This window comes from Molothrus aeneus, chromosome 2 (assembly GCF_037042795.1).
Source record: "Molothrus aeneus isolate 106 chromosome 2, BPBGC_Maene_1.0, whole genome shotgun sequence".
Taxonomy (NCBI): Eukaryota; Metazoa; Chordata; class Aves; order Passeriformes; family Icteridae; genus Molothrus; species Molothrus aeneus.
In genome coordinates, this window is record NC_089647.1 from 51729539 (window position 1) to 51754845 (window position 25307).

The 25307-nt window shown below is 44.9% G+C and overlaps 1 protein-coding gene across 1 annotated transcript in view; it reads right to left on the reverse strand.

The window, feature by feature from the left end:
• LHFPL6 (LHFPL tetraspan subfamily member 6) overlaps positions 1–18033 on the reverse strand; it is a 137182-nt gene extending 119149 nt beyond the window's left edge. Inside the window, exons 1-2 of the mRNA XM_066571152.1 lie at positions 17719–18033; positions 14664–15208 (exon numbers count right to left, since the gene is read on the reverse strand). Of these exons, the coding sequence (XP_066427249.1) occupies positions 14664–15048 (385 nt within the window). The 5' untranslated portion in view covers positions 15049–15208; positions 17719–18033. The remainder of the gene's footprint in view (positions 1–14663; positions 15209–17718) is intronic.
• Between the last annotated feature and the right edge of the window lie 7274 nt (positions 18034–25307).

Below are 25307 nucleotides of genomic sequence, written 5' to 3' on the forward strand. Positions count from 1 at the left end.
ATTCTGTACTGCAAGCCCTTATGCTAAGACAAAGAATAATCTGTATTCTTATATTCAGCTTAGTAGGAAAAAAAAGCTCACAGAAACTATGAGCTATGCCTTCATCCATAAACCAGCCAACCAATGTACTCAGCCAACCTGGAAAAACCAAAATGAGCTTTCAGTCCATAGCCAGAGGTTCATGCACTGAAAACTGTGCTCTGGAAAGGCCATTCCCAGAAGAAAGGGTGAGGCCATCTTTTCCAGCCAGACCCAAGTCAGGGCTGATTTTAATAGCACTGTGACAATTTGCACTAGCTGGGTACCCGGCTCATCGTTCGGAAGTGGCAGCTGGAGCACACTTGCAGAGACCTTGCAGCAGCCACTGCCCTTCAGAGACACAGTGGATGCTGGGAGTCACTGCCACAAAGATCCCCTTGCTTTCTTGGCACGGCCAAGCCTCCTCCTTCTCAGGGAACTCAAGACACTGACTGAGATGTGAACTACAGTCAGCCTATCCACCAAAAAATGTTGTGCCAGTGGGATTGACCAGTCCCATCACATGGGGAACTGCCAAGGAAGGGGGGTACCCTGAGGAAAATTCCCAGCAGATATTCTCCCACCAGAGGTACAGAGCACAAAGGTCTCTCCTGCAGAGAAGGTGGGGAGCTGTCCATAATCTCCAGCTTTCCTGAGGTGTTTAAGAAAAGCCTGACTTGTTTCAGGATGCTCAAGACTGTGTACATTTGGAAACCCTTTGCCTACAGGGGCACTGTGGAGACCTTAGGATCTCCAGGAGGAAAGCAAGACATTCCATTAGTAAAACTGAAAGGACAAGAACCAACACCTTCTAAAGGACATAAGGAAAAGCTTCCTCAATTGGAAGTCTCATTCTGAAAATAATTTATGGTTTCCCAAGCTTGGCTGCCCTTGCCTTGGCAGTGAGGTGCAGATCTGTTGGTCTCTGAGTCAACTCAGAATGCAGAGTTCACTTTTAAGAACTTTTAAGCTTCACTTTGAATTAATTTTTAATTAGGTACTTTTTAAAATTTTACTGAGAAACCATAACACATTATTTTTGGAAGTTCAGCTTGGCAGAATGAAAAAGGGCTAGCATTACATTCTGCAAATAAAGGCATTTTAGAGTGCACCTGAAAACCACTTATACTTTGGCAAATCCACTCATAGCTGTAAAAATCTGCCCAGTATCTGTCGGCAGAAAGTGTCACTCTGCATGGGAGACAAGAGATGCCAGGCCCATGCTGGGGTGCTTGTCTTGCCTCACCCCACCTACCAAAAACTGAGCATCCAACACTAAAAGGAAAAAAAGCTGCACTTGCTGTCTGTATTCCTGTGCTCATATACACACACACCTTCCTACCATAGCAACCTCTTCATCTGTTTTTGATAAGGAAACTCACACAGACTTGCTAAGCAGTCTGAGTTGCAGGCTTGTCTAACAACCTTGGGTTGTCAATCCAGCAACAGTCCACTAGGTCTGCTTTTAAAATGAAGCTGTGATTAGCTTGAAGGAAATAAAATTTGCCTCTTACAGCAAGCTCTTTAACTGCACTTTTGGCAGTCTTCAATGATACAGAAAGGGAAGGAGCTCATTTTTGCTGTCATATGTGAAAAACACTTGCAAGCTGACCTAGCTTCTCATATATTACTTTTGTACAGAGATTTGCAACAGTGTCTGAATTGTTTTCCCCCACCTGCTCTGCCAAATTATTATGGTACAAGCACTTCAGAAAAAAAAAAAGCACAATTGCTTGAAATTACACTAGAGTCAAATGTTGATAAAAAGGTGTCACAGAGGGAATGAAAACTAACTGCTGTGAAATTTAATGAAACCCACGGTGTGCCAAGGGCATAGGCAGCCAAATTGAATTTAAAAAAGTGCCAAGCAGAGAAGCTTGTAATCAGACTAGCCACTATGTTAGATGAGATAAGCAGAATGACTTTTTTCTATCACTAGATCAAAACAGACTGCAATTCTTATGCATGAGATGAAAAGTTACAGTATTTATCTTCCCAGCTTCCTGTGTTCTTAGCACTGGATCTCTGGCTTAGTGGCATGAAATGGAATTTGCCATCTCCAGTATATGGATTGTCCCAGCCCTTGCACGGTTCTTTCCTGACAGTTTTTATTGCAAATTGTTATGGAAAAGAGGAACAAGCTAATCAGAGCTGTTACTGGCTCAGCATAAACTATCTTCAGTCATGGTGTCCCCCTTCCACAGCCTGGGCAATGAAGTCAATAGAGGGGAATAGGAAATAGAAGATGATGCCAACAAAGGAGAAGGGCTCTGTTCAACGGTGCTCGCATGAAGAAAAGTTGCCAAAGCATCACTCCACTGCAGCCTGTTAAGGAATCATTTTACTTCTTAATTATTATAACAACATTAATTTGAAATTGTAATAAGAAAAGCCTGATCTCCCAAACAGAACTACTTGCATTCATTGCGGGAGTAATCCCTCAAATTCTGGGTTAAGGACATGGGACAAAAAAGCTGTGCAGCCCATTTTTGTTGGAAAAAGTAATAGTGTAGCTTCACTACACTCATTACTTCAGTTGTTCAGGGGCTTATCGGTAGTCTTAGCTCTGGACAACACAAAGAGGCTCAGAGTCTGCACCTTTACCTCACTGATGAATTTTAACATTGCAACCTGCTTGAACTTGTAGCCTGGCCCAATTGGCCAGATTCTCCTTTTAATGGTCTGCTGGAATGGTCTCCTTTTAATGGTGAAGCTGGAATGCATTCTGGAGAGAAAGCTTCTAGCAAGAGAGATTTCCAGTACTGAACAAAGCTCTCCAGAGCCAGCCATTGTGTTTCTTTTAAAAGGATTTCTCATAAAAATGCCATGACTTTTACCATGACCTCTCGATTTTGCAGAATGTGCCTGCAATAGTTTCAGGGCTTGTCTTGGCTGTAAAGAGTTTTATGCCAGTATTTAGTACCATTCATCATGTTTTCACTGCTGTGCCAGAAAAAGAACTTGAAAACTAACAGAATTCCTTGAAATCTAAAACACACTATAGCACAGAAGCCTTAAGTTTCTGATTTTCTTGATCAGAACCCATGCCACATCTGAAATACCCTCTGCAAGTCAGCAGTACTGAAGAATCCATCTGCCTGCAGGTATGGCAAATGGAATTTTACGAGGAGGTGAAGCTCCTCTCCTCTCACAGCCCTCTCCATTCCCACTTCCCCTGCTTCCCTACATGCCCCTGCCTCTGAATGCTCCCTCCTCTGCTCATACCTTTCTGAGGATGCAGTTGAAGTAAAAGAGCTTTTAGGGGAATAAAAGTTATCTGAACCTTACCCCTGAAAGTAATACATTTGTCACTTGTTACTAAGCCAACATTTAGAGGTCTCCCTTTACTTACTCCTCTACAAAGCACACAAGAAATGGGTCAGCATCAGTTCTTACCATATCAAAAATGAAATTAACTCAAATCTCCCTCCATTTCCCCATTTGACTTTGTTTCAGTGAGGACTTTGGAGCAGCAACTGCCTCTGCCTTTTCCCCTATCACAAAGGATTTCAAGAGTTTCACACATTATAACAACAACCATAATAGAAGCAACATGGTACACCTAGGAATGTTTGTACAAATTTTCCAGATAGATTGTACTAATCTCCAAATGACATTCAAAGCTCGTAGTCACGTAGGAGCACCTGGGCCAAGTCAGAGCAAATTTTGAAACAAATAAATTTCTTCTCACAGATACACTCAAAAGGTTCCTCAACATCACTCTACCCTGATTTCTATAAATTCCCCAACACAAAGCACTTTTTAGTACATCCTAGTAACCATTCCCAGTGACTGGCATTCAGGTGTATTGTGCCTGACATGAATGACTTGTGATGCTCTGAATATCAACGTTGATCTCAATTTTAAAAAATTTAAAAGTATTCATAAATAGGCTTTCATTTGTCTGCAGACTTGGACAAAAAGCTGGACTTCTGAAGAAGTCAGGCAGTGCACTCCTCAGAAGCTGTAAGGCCATTTCTCATACATTGCTATGTTAGCAGGTTTCATATCCTTTCACAAGGTGCTGTATTTCAGAAGCAGCTTCTGTTATTCCAGATTGACCATTCATGACTTTATGTCAATACTTTCTCACTTTGCATTTATTAGAAAACTGTTCTTCTCAAATTAACAGTACAAATTTATATTACAAAAGCATCTTTATTGGGAAACAATGCAAGACAATGGACCTGTCAGCTTACAAAAAAAAGGGTGAAATCTTTACATTACTATAGAAACTATACTATGTTTATCAGAATTCTGTATTTTCTGTATTGGTTTGGCTACAACTTCCTGAAAAACTCACTTGCTTGTCAACCTAGGACATCTGCTTAATTCTCTCTGAAGCTCATCGGATTCTGCTACAAGATAAAATAACAATGATTTCTAATAAGTTATTGTTTAGGTTTTCATTCATTATCATTTTTCTTCATATTCCTACAAACTACTCCAAGCTTACATAAAAGTCTGTTCTCCTAGTAAAGAACCGTACCTGAAAATCAATTCAAAGTGATCAGTCCTCATGAAAGATTGGGGCTTATCAGGCTTATGCAAGAAAATGTGGGCTCAGCTCACAGTACAGCAATCCTCTCAAGAAAGAGTTTTGTGCTAAGGTGTTAGTCCTGATGCAATTAATATTCTATACCTGGGGAATTAGGTAGAATCTGGTACCCCAGGAAGGTCTCTGCACTGTCACACAGCAGCAACCTCCTCCAAATCCCTCTAGTCACAACAAGTAGCAACGGCACTGAGCTCCAGATCCTCTCTTCCCCTGGGCTCCATTGTGGAATACTGCTGTTGATTTCAACAGGTCAGGCTCTAAGGAAAAGCCAGTCTGGAGGGGGGAAAAAGTCTGCCTCTGTTCTCAGATGTACCTGTTACATCAGGGGACTGACAGTGGAACAAACAAAAGAGGAGATCTAATCAAGCCTAGGGAATCAGCCTTATCACCAGCATTGTCAGGGTGCAGTGACCATGCCCAGTTTTTCATGCCTGAGAAGATATAGGACAGCTTCTAGAAGGGATCTGTCAAATGCAATATTGCCCCTCTGATCTGTGATGTCTTGTGGTGGCAGAGTCATCCCAAAAACAAGGAGAGGATCCTTTCTTGGTTCTCTGTGACTTAAGGCCCTCTTCATATGATCTGAATGTCACTCAGGACCTCGCACTTGCGCAGCATAAAAAGTTTAACATCACTGAAGTCAACCAAGGTGCTCCACAGAGCCAAAGGAAATCCTTGAGCAGGAAGCCAGCCAACATGATGGTCACCACAAGCTAAGCAGCCATGGCTGGAGTTTTGGTTGTACAAATACACCCTGTGTTTATTAATTACACCACATTCCTTCCTAATTGCTCGCTGCATGGAATCAATACATTGGCTGCTCTCGAGTTCTACTCCTCAATTCCTTGAAATGATGGAGTTTGAAAACTGCCTTATTTTACTTTGTGAAGCCAAAGTTAAAGTCCTTAGAAGGCAAAAATGTGTACTGGAGAAATAAAAGGATGTGAGCAGGAAAAGAAAATACAGGTTGAATACTGTGAAAAAAAATTCCATGTGGAATGCATAGTAAGCTGAGTTTCCTAAGAAAAATGACAAAAAAATACAAATTACATAGACATTTAACACCAGACTGGACAAAATCCTGGAAAATACACCATTGGGAACAATTCTGTCCTGTCTGTAGGGCATATGACTCACTCGCGCTGGAAAATATTGAAACATTTTGATGCCTAAATGCAGTTCGCAGCAATATTCACATATCCATTGAAATATCTCAGGAAGCAAAACAAGCCAGATCTTTCAATGTAGAAACAAAATTGCTAACTCCAACCCAGGTTCTTCTCTAATCAACATCAATGTAAAGGATCTGAAAAGAGGTACATCTGAATTTACTCTGACTCCACACTAGCAAAATAAATTATTTGGTCCCCTGCCTCACATTTTCTGAAGTTGCATTAGGTTATGCAAGCAAAACCTTTTGAAATGAAAAGTGTCACAGAAGTGCTGAGCACCATTGTTTCTTTCTAATAAAAAAAGGGATAAAAAAGCAGGAAGAGTGAACTTCACTCTACAGATAAATAAAACAGCACTCCGGGACTTCTTTAGATCAAAAATTCTGTTCTCAATGCAAAATTCTGCTTAAACGCAACACAGCTGCAGCAATATTCAAAACATGACTTTTATATTTAACATTAATAGGACAACAAGAGAAGTAAAGAGATTCTTCCCAGTATTTTAGCAATATCTTTTTTTTTTTAATACATCAGAATTTCCATTTTAAATGTGGTTCCAAAACACCTAAAATCTTACTTGCAGAATTTGCTTCAGGCTGAAACTCTGCATGGGGCTTTTTCTTCCTCTGTATTTAGTCAAAATTTATATTAGGATTAATGTAATTTTTTAAAAAAATAAAATGAATATGTATTCAAAACAATTCATTATAAACAAATTAATTTAGTGAGGTAGCTCTTCAACAAGAAAGTCATCATGAAAACCACACCTGTTTTAGACTAATGTCAAATCCAATAATCCTAGAATAGAAATAGTGATGTAATTTGTACTAAGTGTTACTGACATCAAAGGACACACAAAAATTTGCAGCCTGTAAGGGCCCTGATGCTTTTTTAAGGAACATTTTGAAACACCAGAAGAGTTATCTGAAGTGGCTGAGAACAGAATTAAGAAACTAAGACAGCTAAGTATGAAGGTTACTCTCCACATCATTTGTCTTCTTCAAGTTACATCCCCTCTGTCTCAGCAGCCTTACAGCCCCTTGCCTGCTCTGTACTGCTTGTGACCTTGCTGGCAGGAATGGCCTCCTCAGAGCTACTGATTCTGCACCTTAGGACCAGTAATGTCTACTACTGATCCTCCCTTGCTAACCTGTTTTGTTAAAATGGTTGGTGTTAGCTTAAATTGCAAATTTTGCTAACCAGTCTTCCTTCAGTGGGACTTCAGGGAAAATCTCACAAAAACCTGTGCTGTTAGATCTGTCAGGGCAGCTGCCTTTAGCAAGGCAGCAGCAGGAACTTCTGGTCGCATGGTTGTCTTCACCTGACCAAGGTGAAGGCAACCATGCAAAACAGTATAATCTCTTGAAAATATACAGAATCTAAGTCTGCACCTTTCTTTACCTCTTTCAGGTAAGTACCTGCTAGGTGGATTCCCTATCAGTCAGACCTGATGGCCCATGCATTCAGGAAAGATTCAAGTAATGCAAGTCCCTATCTAGTTAAGGGAGTAGGAATCTAAGTAATGTCCTTTATAAACTGTCAGAGAACATACATTGCATTGGTTCATATATTACATTCAGGCTTCAATCCTGAATTTGTCTCATATTTTAACTCCTATCTGAACACAGCAGAGAGAGAGCTGGCTTATCTTCAATAAAACATATGCTACAGAATCTTTAAGATAATTTCACTGTCCAAATTCCCTTGTCCTGAACTTCCCTGCCTTACTTATTCTGGACTCCAAATCTAAATCCAAGAATTTGACTCTATGCTGTGCCACAGTATGTGAAGGTACCTTGTAGTGCTGAGAAGCAAGGATGGAACATAGGCACAAACAGCCAGGGATTCAGTTTAGCAAGTCAAAGTCTAGCTGAAAAGGAATGAAGCTGCAAAACTATACACTTCATTTAATCCTTTGGTGGATTGCTAGAGAAAACTGGAGAAAGAACTAGTGTGAAACACACCAGCTACAAAGCAGCTTCTATACAGGTTGTTCTGGTAAAGAAACCACAACAAAGCACAGTTTAAATGGATTAAAAGCAACCTAAGTGTCGGATCTTAAAAGAAAAAAAAGACAAAATATTCCTTGAGAAAGCATAATTTCGCAATGATATATTCTTGGTGCTGCATTTTTAACATTTGCATTAATGATCTGGAAGAAAAGCAGTCAGAGTAATTCACCACTGGAACACTTATGGAGATCAGGCTTTTCTCGAACTTAATTAAATTCAGACCAGAAGTTTTTTTCTCAGAGATACATTCTAGTTCAAACTGAAATTATATGAAGGCTGTCCTATGACCCATGCTACTGCAGACCTCAGACTAAGCAGTCACAGTGTTCTCTGCTGACTTTATTATTGCTGAATCAATGAGCCTATGACATGACACACAATCACTCACTAGCAACTTTTAACAGTGTCACTTTCATTGTTTTCTCTTCTTCTGTTACCCTGGTGAGGCTTCTTGTCCTTTCAATTGCCTCTCCTGCAGTGTCTGTATGTGCACACATATGCTGGATTCATACCCAGCCTGCAGTTGGTCTTGGTCTAGGATGAGGATTGCCCCATCATGTGTTTACAGGAGCACAGCAAAGCCACTTAAGTTTTGCATCCAACAAAAGGAAGGTGTGACAAAACAGCCCCCAACAGCTAACTTGTAGGTTAACAAGAACCTGACAGAAGCAATGACCCTGCCCTGCCTCTCCTCAAAAGTTAGCCTTTCAAAAATATTTTTAGGCTGAAGAGAATAAAAGAACAGGACATTTTTGCCTCTTTTTTTTTATGTTTGTTTTATTTCAGGTACAAATTACAGGAAGAGATGGCAAGAGTGTATATATGGGGGAAAGGAGGAAATTGCTTGTGGAAATCACAAAAGAGTCTGGGGTTACTATTTTCTTGATAGAAGTCCCTTGACCATCTCAGATCTTCCCTGTTCCTACAAGGCTTTTCTCAGTTACATTTTCTCCGTATAGGGAGCAAATTATGCTGATCTTAGTCTTCCAGGCAGAAAACAGAAAGCCTCACTTGAGCTGTCAGACAGAATAATGGTTACTGGTCAGTGCCTTTTCCTCCAGCTACACAAAAACCTTTCCCAGAAGTTTCTGGTTCCTGTAGTCAACTGGAAATACTCTCCCCAGAGCCCCTTTCTTAGCCAGCCTCAGAACCAAGACTGTTTTGTTCCACTTGAACTCCAGAGCTGTCTTTAACTGTCCGCCACTCTTCTTGAAATACAACTTTGTTTCAGTGACTCCATCTCTACCAAAAGCCTCTTCTTACTGTTTTAACTGTTTCCCCAGGCAAATCCTTTTAGGGAGAGCTTCTCTACATGACCCCACAAAGCCACGACCTAGTGTTCTTTCCTCCTCATCCCTTACATTTCAGTATCATCTCCCCCACAAAGTCAGGTTCGGCCATTAATATGCCATTAAATTGCAGATTGTGTTTGGACCTGTCTCCTTAGAATCTTTAGCCCAAAATCACAAAGGCTTTCTCTAAGATTTCATCACAGACAACACAGAACCAAAGCATCACGCCACACTCTACTTTCTCCTCATCTTGAGGGATCAGTCCATATTTCTCTGCCATCTGCACCCAGCAAACACTTGGCCTGAGCACCTTATGGGGGATGGAAACTATGATGGCCTCTGCTGGCACACAACACTTGGGGAAGGATTCTCCAGCAATTTCATGTACTCCTGAGGGCATTTTTCATAAGTCTACGTTTTATTTTCTGAGACAAAAACAGAAGTTGTTAGGAACTGTGTCCCCTTTGTCTCAAATGAAAAATGCACCCTTCACCACCCCCTGCTCCAAGAGCTCTCCAGATTTTCTAACCAACAATTTCAAGGACCATGGTTTCAGGAGTTTCAGCACTTCCATGGGACACAAGGGAAACAAGACAGAGAAATAAGGAGAGGAAGAGTAGGTGCTGCTAAAAACTTTGTTCATTTAATGAAGGGAGTAGTAAAACTTGTGCTTCGTTAGAGTGCAATCAATGAATACTAAAGATGACAGTAAACATGCCAGGTGCTGACAGCCACATAGCTACCCTACAATCATGGAAAGGCTTCACTTCTCACAAGGCACTCAGAATCAGGGTCATAGTGTCAGGTTCAGAAAGGTGTCTCAGCCAGCAGATTGTTCCATGCTTTGTTCCCAAAGATCCATACCCTAAGCTTGGTTTAGCTGTTCTACCCAGCAAAAGGGAGTTCTGAGCTAGTGAAGATTTCATTCCCACGTGCTGACCACTTTAATGAAAAGCTTCATCTTGCCAGCGTAATGCTCTTTAAATTGACCATCCTTGCAGTACTTGTGCCTTTTGATCCACTGCCTCTCATAAAACTGGCTAACCTTTAAGTTCATTACATTCTTAAAAATATTGCTAAGTTCTTAAAATCATTGCTCTGCATTTAGAGAGTGAAACTATTTGACGGCGGTGAGGGAAGACATGCAATCAATCAATATGATTGGTAAAGCAAGCTTCAGTTTATTTCGAGTACAGCGGTACTTTTATATGTTTTCAATAATTATTCATACTCGTCAATAATTATTCATACTCGTCATTAGTTCATTGGTTTAAAGCAAAAGGTTATTTTTACATACTCCTCCTACTTTGTGGTTTCTAACACAGGGTTATTCCTCATTCTCGTCGCTTTTACTTCTCTATTTTTATATTGCAAAACCTCTTTTCTTCCTTATTTTTGCTGCTGTCCTTGCCCTTTCAACCTTGTCAGAATGATGCAGCATACTTTGCAAACTCCTTATCATGGCATGCAGCCTAGTTATGTCAAGTGAGGCCCACTTATGCTAAGCTAACATGGGGTTTGCTTGTACAACATTTCCAGGGACCCATGGCCCTGTTCATCCAGCCATTCTTCCACAACTATTCACCAAATTAGCATGTCATATCTGAGCGACCTACCTTTAAATTTCTAGTTTCTCCATTTAAGTGGAATTGACTTGCCACGGCACAATGAAAAGAAGATCAATAATTACAGACTCCAATTTGTGATAGATTTGTTAAACTTCACTCCCTGCTGTCATATCCTCAATAGTTATGGTCAAAGCTACATACTCACAATCTGTTCTAGCTACATTATATATGCCTCAGCCTTCCAAACACACAAAGAAAACCAGCTGGAAACACTGCACTTAATGTTATCAGTGAAGACTGTATCCATCTACATGACTGTGCCCTCAAGAGGTTACAGACAGCATAACTTCCACCTCAGTTGTCATTTCTTTGAAGCAGTCCAAGAGAGACGTCCAGGAAGCATGGTCTGAGAGACCACAGCAGCAGTTTTCCAGCTGTGGACTGACATCCACTGCAGCAAAGGCTGGCCTTGGGGAGTTGGACACTTCTTGTCACCTACCACCAAACTGCCTTAGAAAAAGCTAAATGCATCATTTTTCATGCAAGCAATTGCTGTAATGGCTACAGAGCTGCCACGTGATTATGTATGGGAAAGGAGGCAGCTTTCACAACTACAAATGGGAGGAGAAGTCTACGATGCAATCTTTCTAGCAGGAACAGAAACTCGACACGTTTCATCCCAGAGTCACCTTAAAATACATGTATACCCTGTAGCCAGGATCATCTGAAATAGCAAATACAAACTAAGTACATAGGAACAAGAAATATCCAAAGAGCCCTTCTGACTCTGCCTAGATCTGCAATTTCTTGCAGGTTCTGCCATTCAACTTTTATCAGAAGAGCAGATTTATGGTAAAAGCAGTCATGAATAATTCACTCCCTTGAGCTGCCACATGCAATTTGGGGAAATCCCAGCTATAAAACTTTGGCACCATTTAGCTAGCACAAGCCGCACTACTTTTTTACAGGTGTTATTCCACTGACCTACTTGGAGTTATTCCTCCTTCACAGTGCTAGAAGAAAAGGATCAGGCTGTTTTCCTACCACCTCTGGTAAGCAAACTTCTCTGCCACGTCTTCATAGCAGTAAAAATGCTTCTAGTGTTGGACTAAGTTTTAGCTTTGGCTCACCACAGCTTCAGTGACTTGTACATCTCCTCTGCTCTTGGGCCTCCATAATAATCCATTATTTGTTGGTTTACCTCCTCCTCAAGTCTGTGTTTTTAAATCATGTTGAGAAACTTACTAGGATCCTAAACAAAAGGAGCACAAGTAAAGCCATAAACTAGCTACATTGAACCTGTCTTTATGCTGGTTTCTAAGTTCAAGAGAAATATGGTTTATTCCAACACTAATCCTCAGCCACTGGAGGAAGAGTCCCAGCAGGGTATGGGTGTAGATACCTCAAACAAAAAGAAACTGAAACTATTTGGCCACTTCCCTGTCCTAACACAGAGGATGAATTAATAGCATCACTCAGTGGCTGCTTATTTTCCTAGGCCTTTCCTTATATAAAGCTAAGTGGGACTTCTACTTCACAATTAAAAAAAACCAAACAAACAAACAAAAAACCCAACAGTTATAAGGGTTTTATTTGATTAAATCTCTAACTGGAGACCAACTAAAATGACAACAACTGCACTGCCACCACCAAGCCCTATTCAAAGCCCACATCATGGTATACAACTACACCTACAACTGCATTACAGGGAACAAAGAGCTGCCATTCTCTGTTTGTAAATAAGGTGAACAGCTCATGGCTATCTTGACATAAAACAAGATAATAATTATAGGGCCTAAGTTAGACATCTGAGTAAATGTAGTCATACTATTTAAACAATTAACCTACACTGATTTATAGCAGCTAAGCATCTGATGAGGGATTAAGAAACTCCTCTTTGCCCTTCAGTTTATCCAAATTACTGGCTTTCACCACCTGGCCTCTCCCTCATGCCCCCACAGGTAGGTTTTAAGCAGGTTAAGAAATGACAGTCCTCACTTTGGTCTTTTCTTACACACTTCCAGCAGTGCTGAATGAAATGCGAGACAACCATAAAAGCCAGTAGAGGGGAAAATTAGACATGCTGTGTAACTAATTTCTGAACTGTAAGCAAAGTTGTTGGCAATTTTCATTTCATATCACAGGTTCATGTTTCTTTGAACTGCCACCTACTGAGAACGAGCACTAGCTGCTCATGCCCTTCCAGGCAGGATGGGATGCTGCCTGGTCAGCTTGGACCAGCTTAAGAGGTTGCCATGGTGTGCTCTGAAGGAACTCTCACCTCCTTCTCCAAGAGCCACCATCCTGCCTCAGAGAAGGATGCATGACTTCAGCCCACACCAGTGTCATGGGGAGCAGGGTTCCTCCTGCATCCCCTGGCCACATGCCCACCGCTGGAGCTGCCGTGTTTGCTGGGGTGGCTGTAGGCAAACAGCTGTAAGCTCGCCTGCCAGCCCTGCTCCACAGGCACACGGGGGAGCGCGTCACGAGAAAGGGGCCAAATGCAAATTAAAACCAGATGAGCCGAGACAGCAGTTGGAAAGAGGGGGTGGTTAAATCCTGTGACGGCTCTAAGTGAAAATAGTCAGACAAAGCGGGCTTGCAGATTGTCACCGAACTGAGAACCTCCTCCACCCCCAACTGCCTGGCTGGAACTATATAATAGAGCAGGTTTCAAAAAACCACAGCTCCCAGCAGAGTTAACTCTCCAGCAGCTGCTGCACTTTCAAATTGTCAGACAGATTAAACACAGGAATGCCTGTGGGTCACAAAGCTGAGGGAAGGGTGAAGTGATAGGGTCAGCTTGCTCTAAAGTGCAGAAACTACTAAAAAATTTGGAGACAAGACTTCCTGTGGCCAGGAGGGAGTTACACTGGTATCGTCTGGCTGAAAGCTTGGCACAGGGCCCTTTCCCAGCCTCAGCTGTCCTCACCAAGCTGGACAGTTAGTGGAGTTTTTGTCTTGTGCTTCCTTATAAGCTGCAGTCACGGTATGTAACCAGACTGCCCTTGCAGGGCAAGAGCCTGTTTGGAGGGGAGAGAAACAGGAGTTTCACTAGAGTCCACTCCTTTGGGGCATGAGCCAGGGAGCCTGGCTGGGACCAGATACGGCAGGGTACCCAAAAAGGCTGGCACCTGCACTGCCTCAGCACCCAAAGCTCAGAGAAACACCTTACCTTATGGGGGCAAGTGCGTGTGTGTGGTGGAGCACTTGCATCAGGCAAAAGTGAGTGCCACTGATCTGCATGTCACAGATGACAAGAGGGTGATGATTTACTGGGAAAAGTGCCCTGTGAAAAGCATGCTTGTGGATCCTATTTATTGTCTCATACCCTTCAAATACTCTTACAGTTACAAAGACGCCACACAATTACAAGTTGGAAAAAGGAGCGGAGGTAATTCTCCCACACGCTGTCTAGCCCATGGAGCCAACAAACCTGTGGCACCATCAGCAGGCAGCATGGGTCAGCCAGCCCAGCAGGGCTCCTCCCAGGAGATGGTGGGTCACCTCCACCATGGATAAACAATCCACACTTCAAACCTGGGCCAAAGCTTGTTGCCAGATACGTGCAGCTGCAGAGAGCAGAGTTGGAGGAAGCTCTGCCAGTAATAGGGGTAAAAAGGAGAAAGAAAGGTTGTTCCCACACAACACAGCCTCTCCTCTGCCAAACCACAATGCTTCATGTGGATCTGTAGCCCACATGCTTCTCCAGGTACCTCCAACTCAGCTATGCTGTGCTGGAGACTACAACCCACAAAACTGCTTAGAAGATGCTGGCCCACAGAAGTCGACTTGCCACACAGCTCTCAAAGGTCACATAATGACCAGACAGGGACTTGAGCACAAGAGAACACAGGCCACTGTGTCTCTGGGCCACAATCAGGCAGCCACACAAGCAGCTCAGTCGTTGAGGGAGCCAAATGGTCTCCCTCCTAGGAGAAAGTTTGAATCACCCCCTCCTCTTCTCAAAGCACCAGAAGAGTCTCCACATGAGCAAACAAACAGCCTGGACATCCCCATCCCCTCACCGCAAGAGCACTTACCCCCCAGGAACTGGATGCCTCCTGCCACCCTGCCCACAGTCCTGGAGATGAGCTCGGACACACAGCAGCCCATGAGCGCTGTCAGGGCCACCAGGAGAAGCAGCCCGCAGCCCAGGCCCGTCACCACCGTGCAGATCCTCCACTCGGCGCTCGGGATGGCCTGAAAGGAGGCATAGCGGCCACACTGCTCCACCATCACGGTCATCTGGCGGCTCTCATCCCGCACCGGGTAGGAACACCTCCGGAAAGTGCCGAAGGAAACAGATTTCTCCAGCTGAGACCCCAAGAGCCAGTAGGGCATGAAGAAGCCAACACAGGAGGCAGCAGCACAGAGGAAGGAGAGGAAGGCCCAGACGATGCCAGCACAGGTGAGGCTGGAGGCCATCTTTGTATCCTCAAGACGGGAAGACACAAAAGTAACTGTATTTCAGAGGAGCTTTATGGATAATCCGGAATCTCTCAGCCTTGACAAATCCTCACACTGGGAGAAGCTTGGATCCTAAGAGCCGCGGAGATATTTCCTCCCATCATGAAGTCAAAGGTCCCTAATTAAATAACAAAACACAAAAAAGGAGAAAAATACAAGTTCAATAATGCTGACATTAGAAAAGAATATTTGTCTGCCAGAATGCTTTTCCTTCCTAGAAGACTTCTGAATAAGACATGTCACTTTTCTGTCCCACCCCTGCAAGGAGACCCTACAATCGCTCTCAGTGACACCAGCTTCTGTGGTCAGTGTGACGGTGGTGGCTGGCAGCCCAGCTGGAACAGGCTGCTGTGCACATCCAGGAATGCTCTGCAGCCACCTTCAGGGGTCTCCTGTGTACTTGCCTCACTTTTCCCCACTGTAAGTCCCGATCTTTCCAGTACTGAGAGAAAAAACAGATAAGGTCCTGCTTATTCTTAGTTAGCTAGACCTTCCTCCTACAATGCCTGGAGAATGTACTTCACTTTATATAGATAGTCCTGCAGCTTCAGTGCAAAACCACCCACAGCAGCTAAGGCCTTTCAAGTTCAGACTCTTGTGACACAGGTAAAACTTATTAACATATCCCCTAAAGAAGTGATATGAGATGACATTTTTCCCAGCACTCCAAGTTTAGCATCCCTGTGCAAAAGGAGCCTTTTATCACTTGATGTCCCAAAGTGCCAGGAACCCGAACTCCAGGTGGTCTTCTGGTACGTGGAGATATTGACACATCTTTTGGATTCACCCTACGCAACCTCAAGGAGCACACAGTTAAAACACAGAAGTCTCTCTTAATATTCCTGCTTGCATTCAGCCCAGCTCTTCTTTGCCTCTTCCCAGCTCAAACCCAGGAGCCATAAGAGCCATAACCCCTTTGTATCCTTCTCAGACAACTCCCAGCCTCTCAGCTCAGTATCAGTGTGCCCAAGTGCATTTGACTGTCACAGAAACCTACATGCTGTTCCCAGAGGCTGGGGGTTGTCTGAGAAGGATACAGACATTTCTCATTGAATTCATGTTGGATCATTATTCTAACTGCATTTGTAAATTTATGATCATTTCTCACAGTTGCTGCCAAATTAATTCTGATAGCTATTTACAGGGGCTTTTTCTTCTAAGCATGATTAGACGCCAATCAGTGAATCCAATTCATGAAAAGGCAATAAAATGAATACTACTTCAGCATAGGGAGGGAACTTAGAGAAAGTCTGTACATGAAATTAGCCATGTGCATTACACAAAAGTTTTGTTTACTTTTAAAACACTAAGAAAAGGAAGTCTCTTCTGTAATATTAAAAAGGTCTATACTGCTACTAAAGAAGAGTTCACCTATCTACCCAAAGCCTATCCACAGAAATGTCTTTCAACCTGCAAACTGCCAAACCCCGGGATAAAAACTTGCCGGAGAGGCATGGAGGCGGGGGGGGGGGGGGGGGGGGGAGGGGGACGGACGGGACAGGACAACAGGACACCATTTCTTCAGAAGCATCATCTAGAGAAAGATGTGTCTGTGTCTTGGCGTGGCACCAAAAGTCTAAGCCAAAGTGGGTCACAGCACTTAGGGGAGATCATTCCCTGAATCGCAGGAGGAGGTACGTTTGGAAATAGGGGACAACATGGAGAGTCCCAAGGTATGACCCGGCGAATCCTGCGGTTCCAGCGGGGCAGCAGCTTAGGCTCCCTGGAGCCTGCCAGCTCACAGCCTGGGCGCTCTCCCGGGAGGCGGGCTCACCCCTCCGGTCCCGAAACCCCGCTCCCCGCCCACCAGGGGTAGGAGGGGGCGGCGGAGAGATACGGCTGCCCCCGAGGGAAGGCGGCGGCCGGGAACCAAAACTCGCCGGGGTGATGCCAGGGAAAAACTGCGGGCGAGCGGGCGCAGCGCCCGCGGAGCCGGCAGGGTGGGGGAGTGCCGGGCAGGGGTGCAGGGGACCTGGGAGGAGCAGGGGATACGAGAGGGGCAGGAGACGCGGGAGGAGAATGGGTTGTGGGGACAGAGGGTCCAAGAGGAGCAGAATGGGAGGGAAAGGAGATGCGGCCGGGGACGGGCTGGAAAGGCAGAGGTGCCGAGAGTGTGGGGAATCCCAGTACCCAAGAGGACGGAGAGCCGGAAAACTGCGGGGCCGGGAAGGGAGAGCGGTCCGGGGTGGCAGGGAGGTACGGGAAAGACGGGGGCCCGGGAGAGGAAGGATTCGGGAAGACAAGAGGATGAGAGGGCTGGGAATCCGAGCAGGGAAGGGAGTCTAGAGGGTCCGGAGCAACGGGCAAGGATGCGGCCAGGCTGAGTGTCAGAGCTGGGAAAGGGAACGTAGGAGGGAAAGAGGGTCCGCGGATGCAGGGGATGTGGCAGTGCAGGGTAGGGAGGGGTCGGGGAGGGAAAGGACGTTCTGAAGGCTGGAGGAGCCGGATTCATGAACGTACGGGAACGAGAGAGGGCAGGGGTTAGAGAAAGGAAGGGGGTGAAGGGGGTCCGTAAGGGGCAGGGGACTCGGCCGCGCATGGAGTGTCTGGAAGGAGCAGGAGCGGCGAAGGGTCCGGGAGTGCCAGGATGGGGGCAGGCGCGGTGCGGGGGAGCGGAGGGCTACTTACGGACACGCCGGGCGTGGAGGCTCCCGCCGCGGCTGCCGGGAGCACATGGGCGCGGGGCCGGCGGGCGGTGGCCGCCCCGAGCGACTCTACCGCGGTCCCGGCGCGGAGGCGACGCGGGTGCTCCGAGGCGGGCGGGACCGGGAGCGGGACCCTCCCCAGCCCGGCCCGTCCTTTCCTCCGCGCGTTCCTCTCTTCCCCCCGTTTGATTCCTCGGGAGGCAGCGCACTCCGCCACCTCTCCTCCCCCTTCCCCGCCACCGCCTCCCCGGGCGGGACCCGCCGCGCTCGGCGCAGTTGCGGGGCCGCGGACAGGGCCGGGGGCGAGGGGCCGGGCGGCGGCGGGGAGCGGCGAACGGGAGAGCGGGGGCGCGTCCCCGAGCCCTCACGGGGCGGGGCGGTGGTCCCGGCCCCGCGGGGTCGCTGCAGGGGTGGGTCCCGGCTTCCCGAGCCCGCTCCGGACTGCCACGGGGGAGGCTCGGTCCCGGGGCCGGAGCGGTGGTCCCGGGGCCGGGCTGGTGCGGGGGTGGCGGCGAGAGCTGCGGCGGCGCCGGGCTCGGCGGCTCAGTGCGGGGCGCAAGGGGCGGTGAAGCCGGGGACAGAGAGGAGGAAAGAGCAGGAGAGGAGGGAGGGAGGGAAAGGCAGAGAAGAAGGAGTATTGGAAGGAAAGGGGGAAGGCTGCAGTCCTTACATGGAAAAATATGGGCTAATCTCCTGATGGTGTGCGTGTGATAAGAACTGTGTCTGTCTCTGCATGCGAGCTGCTGATCCAGCATTTTGATCGCAACAGTTCCCGAGTTGGTCTACAGCGAGAGTAAATGTGATCACAGTACCAAGCAGCTCCTCCCGGATGGGTTAGGTCAAGCGGAGAGACAGGAGCTTCAGCCCTTTCCCAGAGAGTCTTAAGTGGGAAAGTTTTGAGGAAGGGTTGCCTTCTGCACAGCAAGCGTCTGGGAGAAAAAGACATTTCCCATTCTGTTTTTTCCTCTACACCCAGAAACGTGAATCTATTTCTCAGATACAAGACAATTTTATGACGGGTTTAAATTATGTCAGCACCAGACATGCAAAATCTCTTTTGTAATGTTTCTTTTACAGTTCTGGTGTGTAATTTAAACACCATTCATTAATATTATTAATGCTAAATGGAAGTGAGGTTTATTGCACTCAGTCTGCATTTACACCATTTAATAGTAACAGCAGCTATTTTCAGAATTGAATTACAAAGCCACTTTATTGTATTTTTAAAATTTGACTTCCATTTTTTTTCCCTGTAATGCAAAGTCTTAAAATCAGAATATTACTGAAAATGCATATATTCTCAAGGGATAAGAAATGGATTGGAAAGTATCTAGCATGATCAAGTTTTCCACCCTAACATTTCAAGTGTATTTAAGGAACGTGCTTCAAAAAAATCAAAGAAGTGGGTTAAATGTAGGCTGAATGCTGGAATATATGCAATAACATACTCCACAAGGAAGACAATGAAGGCATAACCCCAAAGCAGCCGTACCCACAGCTGACTACCCCTAGGCTCCATCCACCTACTATACATCTATATTAGCAAGTAATGTGGATCAATCTGGTGTTGGATCTCATCGTGTTGAGGGCCTAAATTATGTTCACACTTTTCCATAGTTTTTTCTTCAGTTTCACTCTAGGTTGGGTCTGTGAACTGAGGGCCCCATGAGAACTTAGAACACATCTGATGCACTCCTGGCACCTGTCTTCTGCTATATTGCTATCTGAATCCACTCTGTGTACTCACCTCTGCTGGGCAAAATAAAACGTGGTAAGTGAGGATGATCTGGAGATTCACTTCAAAAGCACGCCCTTGATCCACACCAAAACATGAAAATGGATGTGCCCACGGGGTGTCTGACAGAAAGGGAGCTGGTATGACTTTCCCAAAGCTGAGAGCTGGAGCCTGCTCCACAGCATACCAATCCAGCATCCTCCCTTCAAATCACCTTTCCGCCCGGTGCTGTGCCTCCACCCCCAAGCATGCAGAAGCTCTCAGGTCTCCACTTCTGGAAGGAGCTGTGCACATTTTGGAGAGCATAGACACTCCTTGTTTACTGCTCACCTGCCTTCACTTGGCTCAGTGTGGTTTCTACCCCCTGCTATTCATTTTACCAATGCCTGAAATGACAGGGTTACTAAGCTAATATTATGTCAATGGAAATCTGCTCTCGGTGTAAGGAAAGAGAAGAATTGAGTACTGTTATTAAATAGTTGTTTCATTGCTTAAAGACTGAGGTCTGTCATTCTTTTCTTAGCCAAAGGCCTGGGTTATAGTGAAACTGTGATAAATATGTCTAAATTAGGCATGTGTTGGGATCAGACATGGGTAGAAATTGCCTGGCATTAAAATGACTGTGGAAAAACTTCTGTTTCACACATGGAAACTGTTTCTCAGTTAAAATTGGCATTGGAAGCCTAGGGAGAAGCAAACAAGCATGAATTTATTCATGCAATTTATCTCTTCCATGGTATATGCCAAGGTCCCCAAGTCAGTGTTTGCTTTGCTAATGGCATCTCTACAGCAGTTCATTTATTTGCCTTATATGGCCTGTACATTCACTCCCTGAGCTGCTGCCATTCTCCTTTCCCTCATGGAAACTGTACATTGAATTCTGCATCTCTCCTGAAGCATCTCATTTTGCCAACTGTCTCTGAGTGCCCCCACAAGCTGGCTGCATGGTTTAGTCACTTGCAGGGAAATAAGCTTTATTTCATAATTCATTTTCTGTCCAAGGAGTTTTGTTTTGATTAAGAACAAATTAAACACATTGTGGATACAAGGTAACATCCAAACTCTCATTCCATTTTCTTCTAATGTTTAAAACTCATCATGCTTCAACTGTATCAACATTTGATTCACCTTTCAGGATCATTGTGCATGGAAGTATTTTACTTGAAAGTTAGCTGAAATATTTCTTTCCCAGTCTAACCTGCTCAAAAGAAAAGGGGAGCTATTACATTGTGCTTTAGGATTCACAATCTTTCTCGCAACCACAAAAGCAGATACCTCCTCAGAATAAAGCAATAACAAAACACATGGTCCCCATGGTCTTGTCTATACTGAAATAGCAGCTAGTTTTAAAATTGGTCCTGGTGTTTTGAATTTTAAAAGAATCCACTTGTGAGAAATCTCCATAGTTGGTCGAGGGAACCTGAGCCGTGGATTACCCTCTGCTGCAACCATTGAAATCAGACTGAATCAAACACCCATGAATACATTGCCAGAAAACTACCCTAGCAGGGAGATGGAAAAATGCTTATAGATTTTACCATTTTGCTTCTCCTCAATCCATTGACTAAGCTGCTGTTACAGCTGGGGCACTACTGACTTGATGGAGCTAATCAGCATGGCAGAATAAAGACAGAAAATCCTGTCACTGTACCTAAATCAATCCTGGCTAATATACACATCACAGGCTCGACCACAGACTCTTTCACTACAGTATGACTTGTAAGACAACATAATATGCCGTAGGGGAATATGTATGTTCCTGAACCCAAAGGAAAATGAAGCAGCTACCAAACCTCCACCTCATTCTTCAGTCTTTGACCAGAAAACAAACCAAAAGAGTTTTATCTTTCAGGTCACCATCTGTTTTCGGTTGTGTGGTCTGCAGAAAAGTGATCACACCAACATGGTTCCGAGCATCTCACAAAACTGGATCTTCAGGTCATGTCTGTACTCGATTTTAAATCAAAAAGGAAGGTATAGGTACAAAAATAGACTTGAGGCTATGTACTGGGAGCAACAGAAAGTCAACCCAATTATTCAAATGCAGTCACTGAAAACCAAACAGACAAGTACTGTTAGAGAATAACCTGATAATTAGTACATTTGCCTGAAATTATGTCCAATCTTGCAGCAGCAAGGGGAAAAAAAAATCAACTAAACAGACAGGAAAAGAGAACCTCAACTCAAACACCTGAAAATTTTTCAGAAGAAGGTAAGAAAACCAATTCAAGTGACCAGATCCTGTCCATCTATATGGTGTCCTTCCAAGTCAAATAAATTGCATTTTTTCTATGGTGGGTGGAACTAGACACCTGGGGTTTTGAGCTGTCCCATCCAGACCTAAATCTTGGCCAATAAACCTATCTGTAATCAAAAGATCCTCTCTCCATTTATATTTTAATACTATCCTGTCATCAACACTTATTTTTCTGGTGGTTCTAATAGTGATAAATTTTGTGAATTCTCTTACTAACAATTTATAACAAAATTTGCCATATATCTGAAAGACAGGTGTCGTACACAATGCTGTGGTTGCTAACATCAGTCTTTTAATCTCTGGGTGCACATAAAAATAACATGTCAATGCAAAACAAGAGAGGAAAACAATCTTTATTATTTGCCATAAACCCTCCGTATGTTGTTTCATCTTTATGAAATTATTACTTATCATCTATTATATAAAAGCCACCAGGTGCTCTACATTTTGCGAGGCTCTAAAATAGTAGCTACAGCTATTGATTTTCTCTTTTGTGTTCTGTTGCTGACAAGCCTGGTGGTTGTGGAAGAGGCTGAGGAGGTTTATTCTGCACCAGCCCCTCGGCTGAAGGGTGGAATGCCTGTTCTGCCCTTGCAAACACAGCCAAAGTGACTGAGCTCTGAGATTACTGGTCCCAGAACCATCCTCCTTTACCAGGGAATTGTCTTAGCCCTGCACAAACTCACAAAAAACGTGGCTGGTTTCAATCCTGAATTCCCACTATTCTTAATTGGACTTTTTAAAATAAGGAACATCTGGATGATGAATAAGTGATTTCCCAGTAAGAAATGCTTATCTACTGGCAGCCTGCTTTCTGTGCATGTAGACCCAATACAAATAATGTAATAGTGTCATCTTACTTACAAGTGGGACACCTGTCTATCTTCTGATGCTGTCAAAGATGCGGGCAAAGTACTAAGAGCGGGTCTCGCCGCGGTGCTTCCTCGCACTAAGCGGCAGGCGCGTTTGGGGACACGGGTTTGTTTAACGACACGTGCAAGAGAAAGAAGATTTTTCTTTCCCCTTTAAAGCCTCAGTCTGGGATCAGCTTTCAGCAGGAGGTCACAGTTTCCGCTCAGGGCCCGGCGATGGTGCCCGGGGCGGCGGGCGCTGCGCTGCGCTGCTCGACAGTGACACTCGGTGGGCAGCGGGGCTGGAGCAGGGCTGGGGGCGGCCGAGCCCGGGACAGGGGGTCCCGCACCGCCCCGGGGCAGGGCTGGGGGCGGCCGAGCCCGGGACAGGGGGTCCCGCACCGCCCCGGGGCAGGGCTGGGGGCGGCCGAGCCCGGGACAGGGGGTTCCGTACCGCCCCGGGGTAGGGCTGGGGGCGGCCGAGCCCGGGACAGGGGGTCCCGCACCGCCCGGCCCCGCGGGACCGGCGCGGCTTCTGCCCTGGCCCCTCCGCAGCGTTTGGTGCGGCTGCAGACGGGGAAGGGCGTGTGTGTGAAAAGCGGGGGCAGAGAGCAGAGCGTGCTTCTGTTCTCCATAAAAGCTCTGGGATTTGTAACCGCCCCGGGCCACTGTCCTGAGGCTTCTAAGGTGCCTTTGCAGAACCCAAAGGTGACTTAGTGGTTTGGTTAAACTGGGTGTATCTGAGAAAGGGGCTCAAGGCAGCGTCCTGTTCCTCCCCCAGCCTTCCACAGAACTGGAGCAGAGCTGCCTCCCCCTGTGAGTTCCAGCAATCACTTGCATCTAGGTCACCCTATTAGATCACATTCCCAAGGATATGGCTAATGATTTCTGGGGTTTTTAGAAAGGAAAGCTGAAAATCCTCTATTTGGGGACAATGGCCAATTCATTTTCCAAATGGAAGCTCATTTCCTCCCCTCCCCATCACACCCTGAGGGTTGTACAGAACTCAGGGACTCCACAAAGCTGGAACTCCTGAAATCTCACAGAGATTCATCCACAGAAGAATTGTAATGCCAGTTCTTGTCAGCTGAAACCCAAACAGAACTCACTTCCAGGTGTATCAATGTCCAAAACATGTTCTCAGTGGGGGGAAGAAACAAGCTCCTTTTTTTACAACTCTCCAAAAGGCTTGTGCTTAGTAAATCCAGTATGTATATAGCATTCATATACCTACATGGGTATATATGTGCATTTATAAGACAGATATATGGATTATATATACATCTCTATAATACATATATAGTTATAGATACAGGAGACCAGGTTGGTCAAGTAGGACCTGCCTTTTGTAAATCCGTGTAGGCTGGGCTCGATCCCCTGGTTGTCCTGCATGGCCATGTAATGGCACCCAGGATATCTCTTCCATAACCTTTCCTGGTGCCAAGGTCAGGCCTGAAGTTCCCCAGAGTGTCCTTCCAACCCTTCTTGTAGATGTGTGTAACATTTGCTAATTTTCAGTCAGCTGGAACTTCCACAGTTAACCAGGACTGCTGGGTGATTGAGAGTGGTTTGGCAAGTCCTTTTCACGAGTTCCCTCACTACTCTGGGGTGGATCATCAGGGCCCATAGACTCAGGCATGTCTAATTGCCATAGCAGGTCACTAATCATCTCCTCTTGGTTTGTGGGGACTTCACTCATCTCCCATACATGCTCTGGGAAGATCTCTTAACCATCTCTGGGAAGGTTCCACACCCAGAGTGTTCTCTTGATATTATATAGTAACCAAATAACCTACTCATAGATTGTGCTTTTGCAATATAACTACATATTTCAACATTCCCTCTCCTGATGAAAAAGCTAATTTGCAAGGTCGTTACATTTACCACTTATAAGGGGGAAGATAGTAATTCCATTAATGTGCTCACAGGAACTTCATTTATATTACCTCTTAACCTTTACAAGGATATTACAATTTCAATAATTAATTGCTTTTTGCATTTAATTTGCAGTTTACCATTTTCAAGGGAAATTACCCATTAAAACAAGGACTTTTTTTTAAGGAAAAAATTCTTTACTCAAGTATATACCATAAGCTGGCCTTAGAGAAACTAGATATTTGCTAAGCCATTTCCATATTTGAGTAGAGAGGACTCAGTGCTAGCTCTGCATATTAAAGAACTGCCCATTGCTTGAGTCTTTAGACATTTGCAGAAAAATGAGGCAGAATAGGGCTGAGGCAGTGACAAAAAGGGAATTAATTCTTATCCTCTTCTTTCAAATTCTCAAAGGCAATGAATCCTTCCTCTCTTATTGATGCAGTAAGAATTTACTTTCTTCTTCCTTTGCAACCATCTTGTTTCTTCAACTGAAGTTAATTTATGCTGCAATACCCATCCATGAGGGCTTCTGTTAACTTCAGTGACTGAAAAAAAATAAAGGAACTTTGGCTCAACCTCATAAAACACAGAAATTCTGTCCATGAATCACCAAGAACTTAGGTATATCCTCAAGACAGTGCCTGACACTTTGGAAAATGGAGCTCAACATATGTATTCCTGCTCACACTCAAGTCTCTTGTAAAACAGCTACTCAATGAATCAGACATAAGCCAGTATCCTTGTGGTAGTATGCTGGCATATCTCCACTACTGATAGTAGAAATTGTGTCCGAATCCCATCACACTAAAAGAAATTTAGATAAATATTGGTATCTGAGATGGTGAATAATG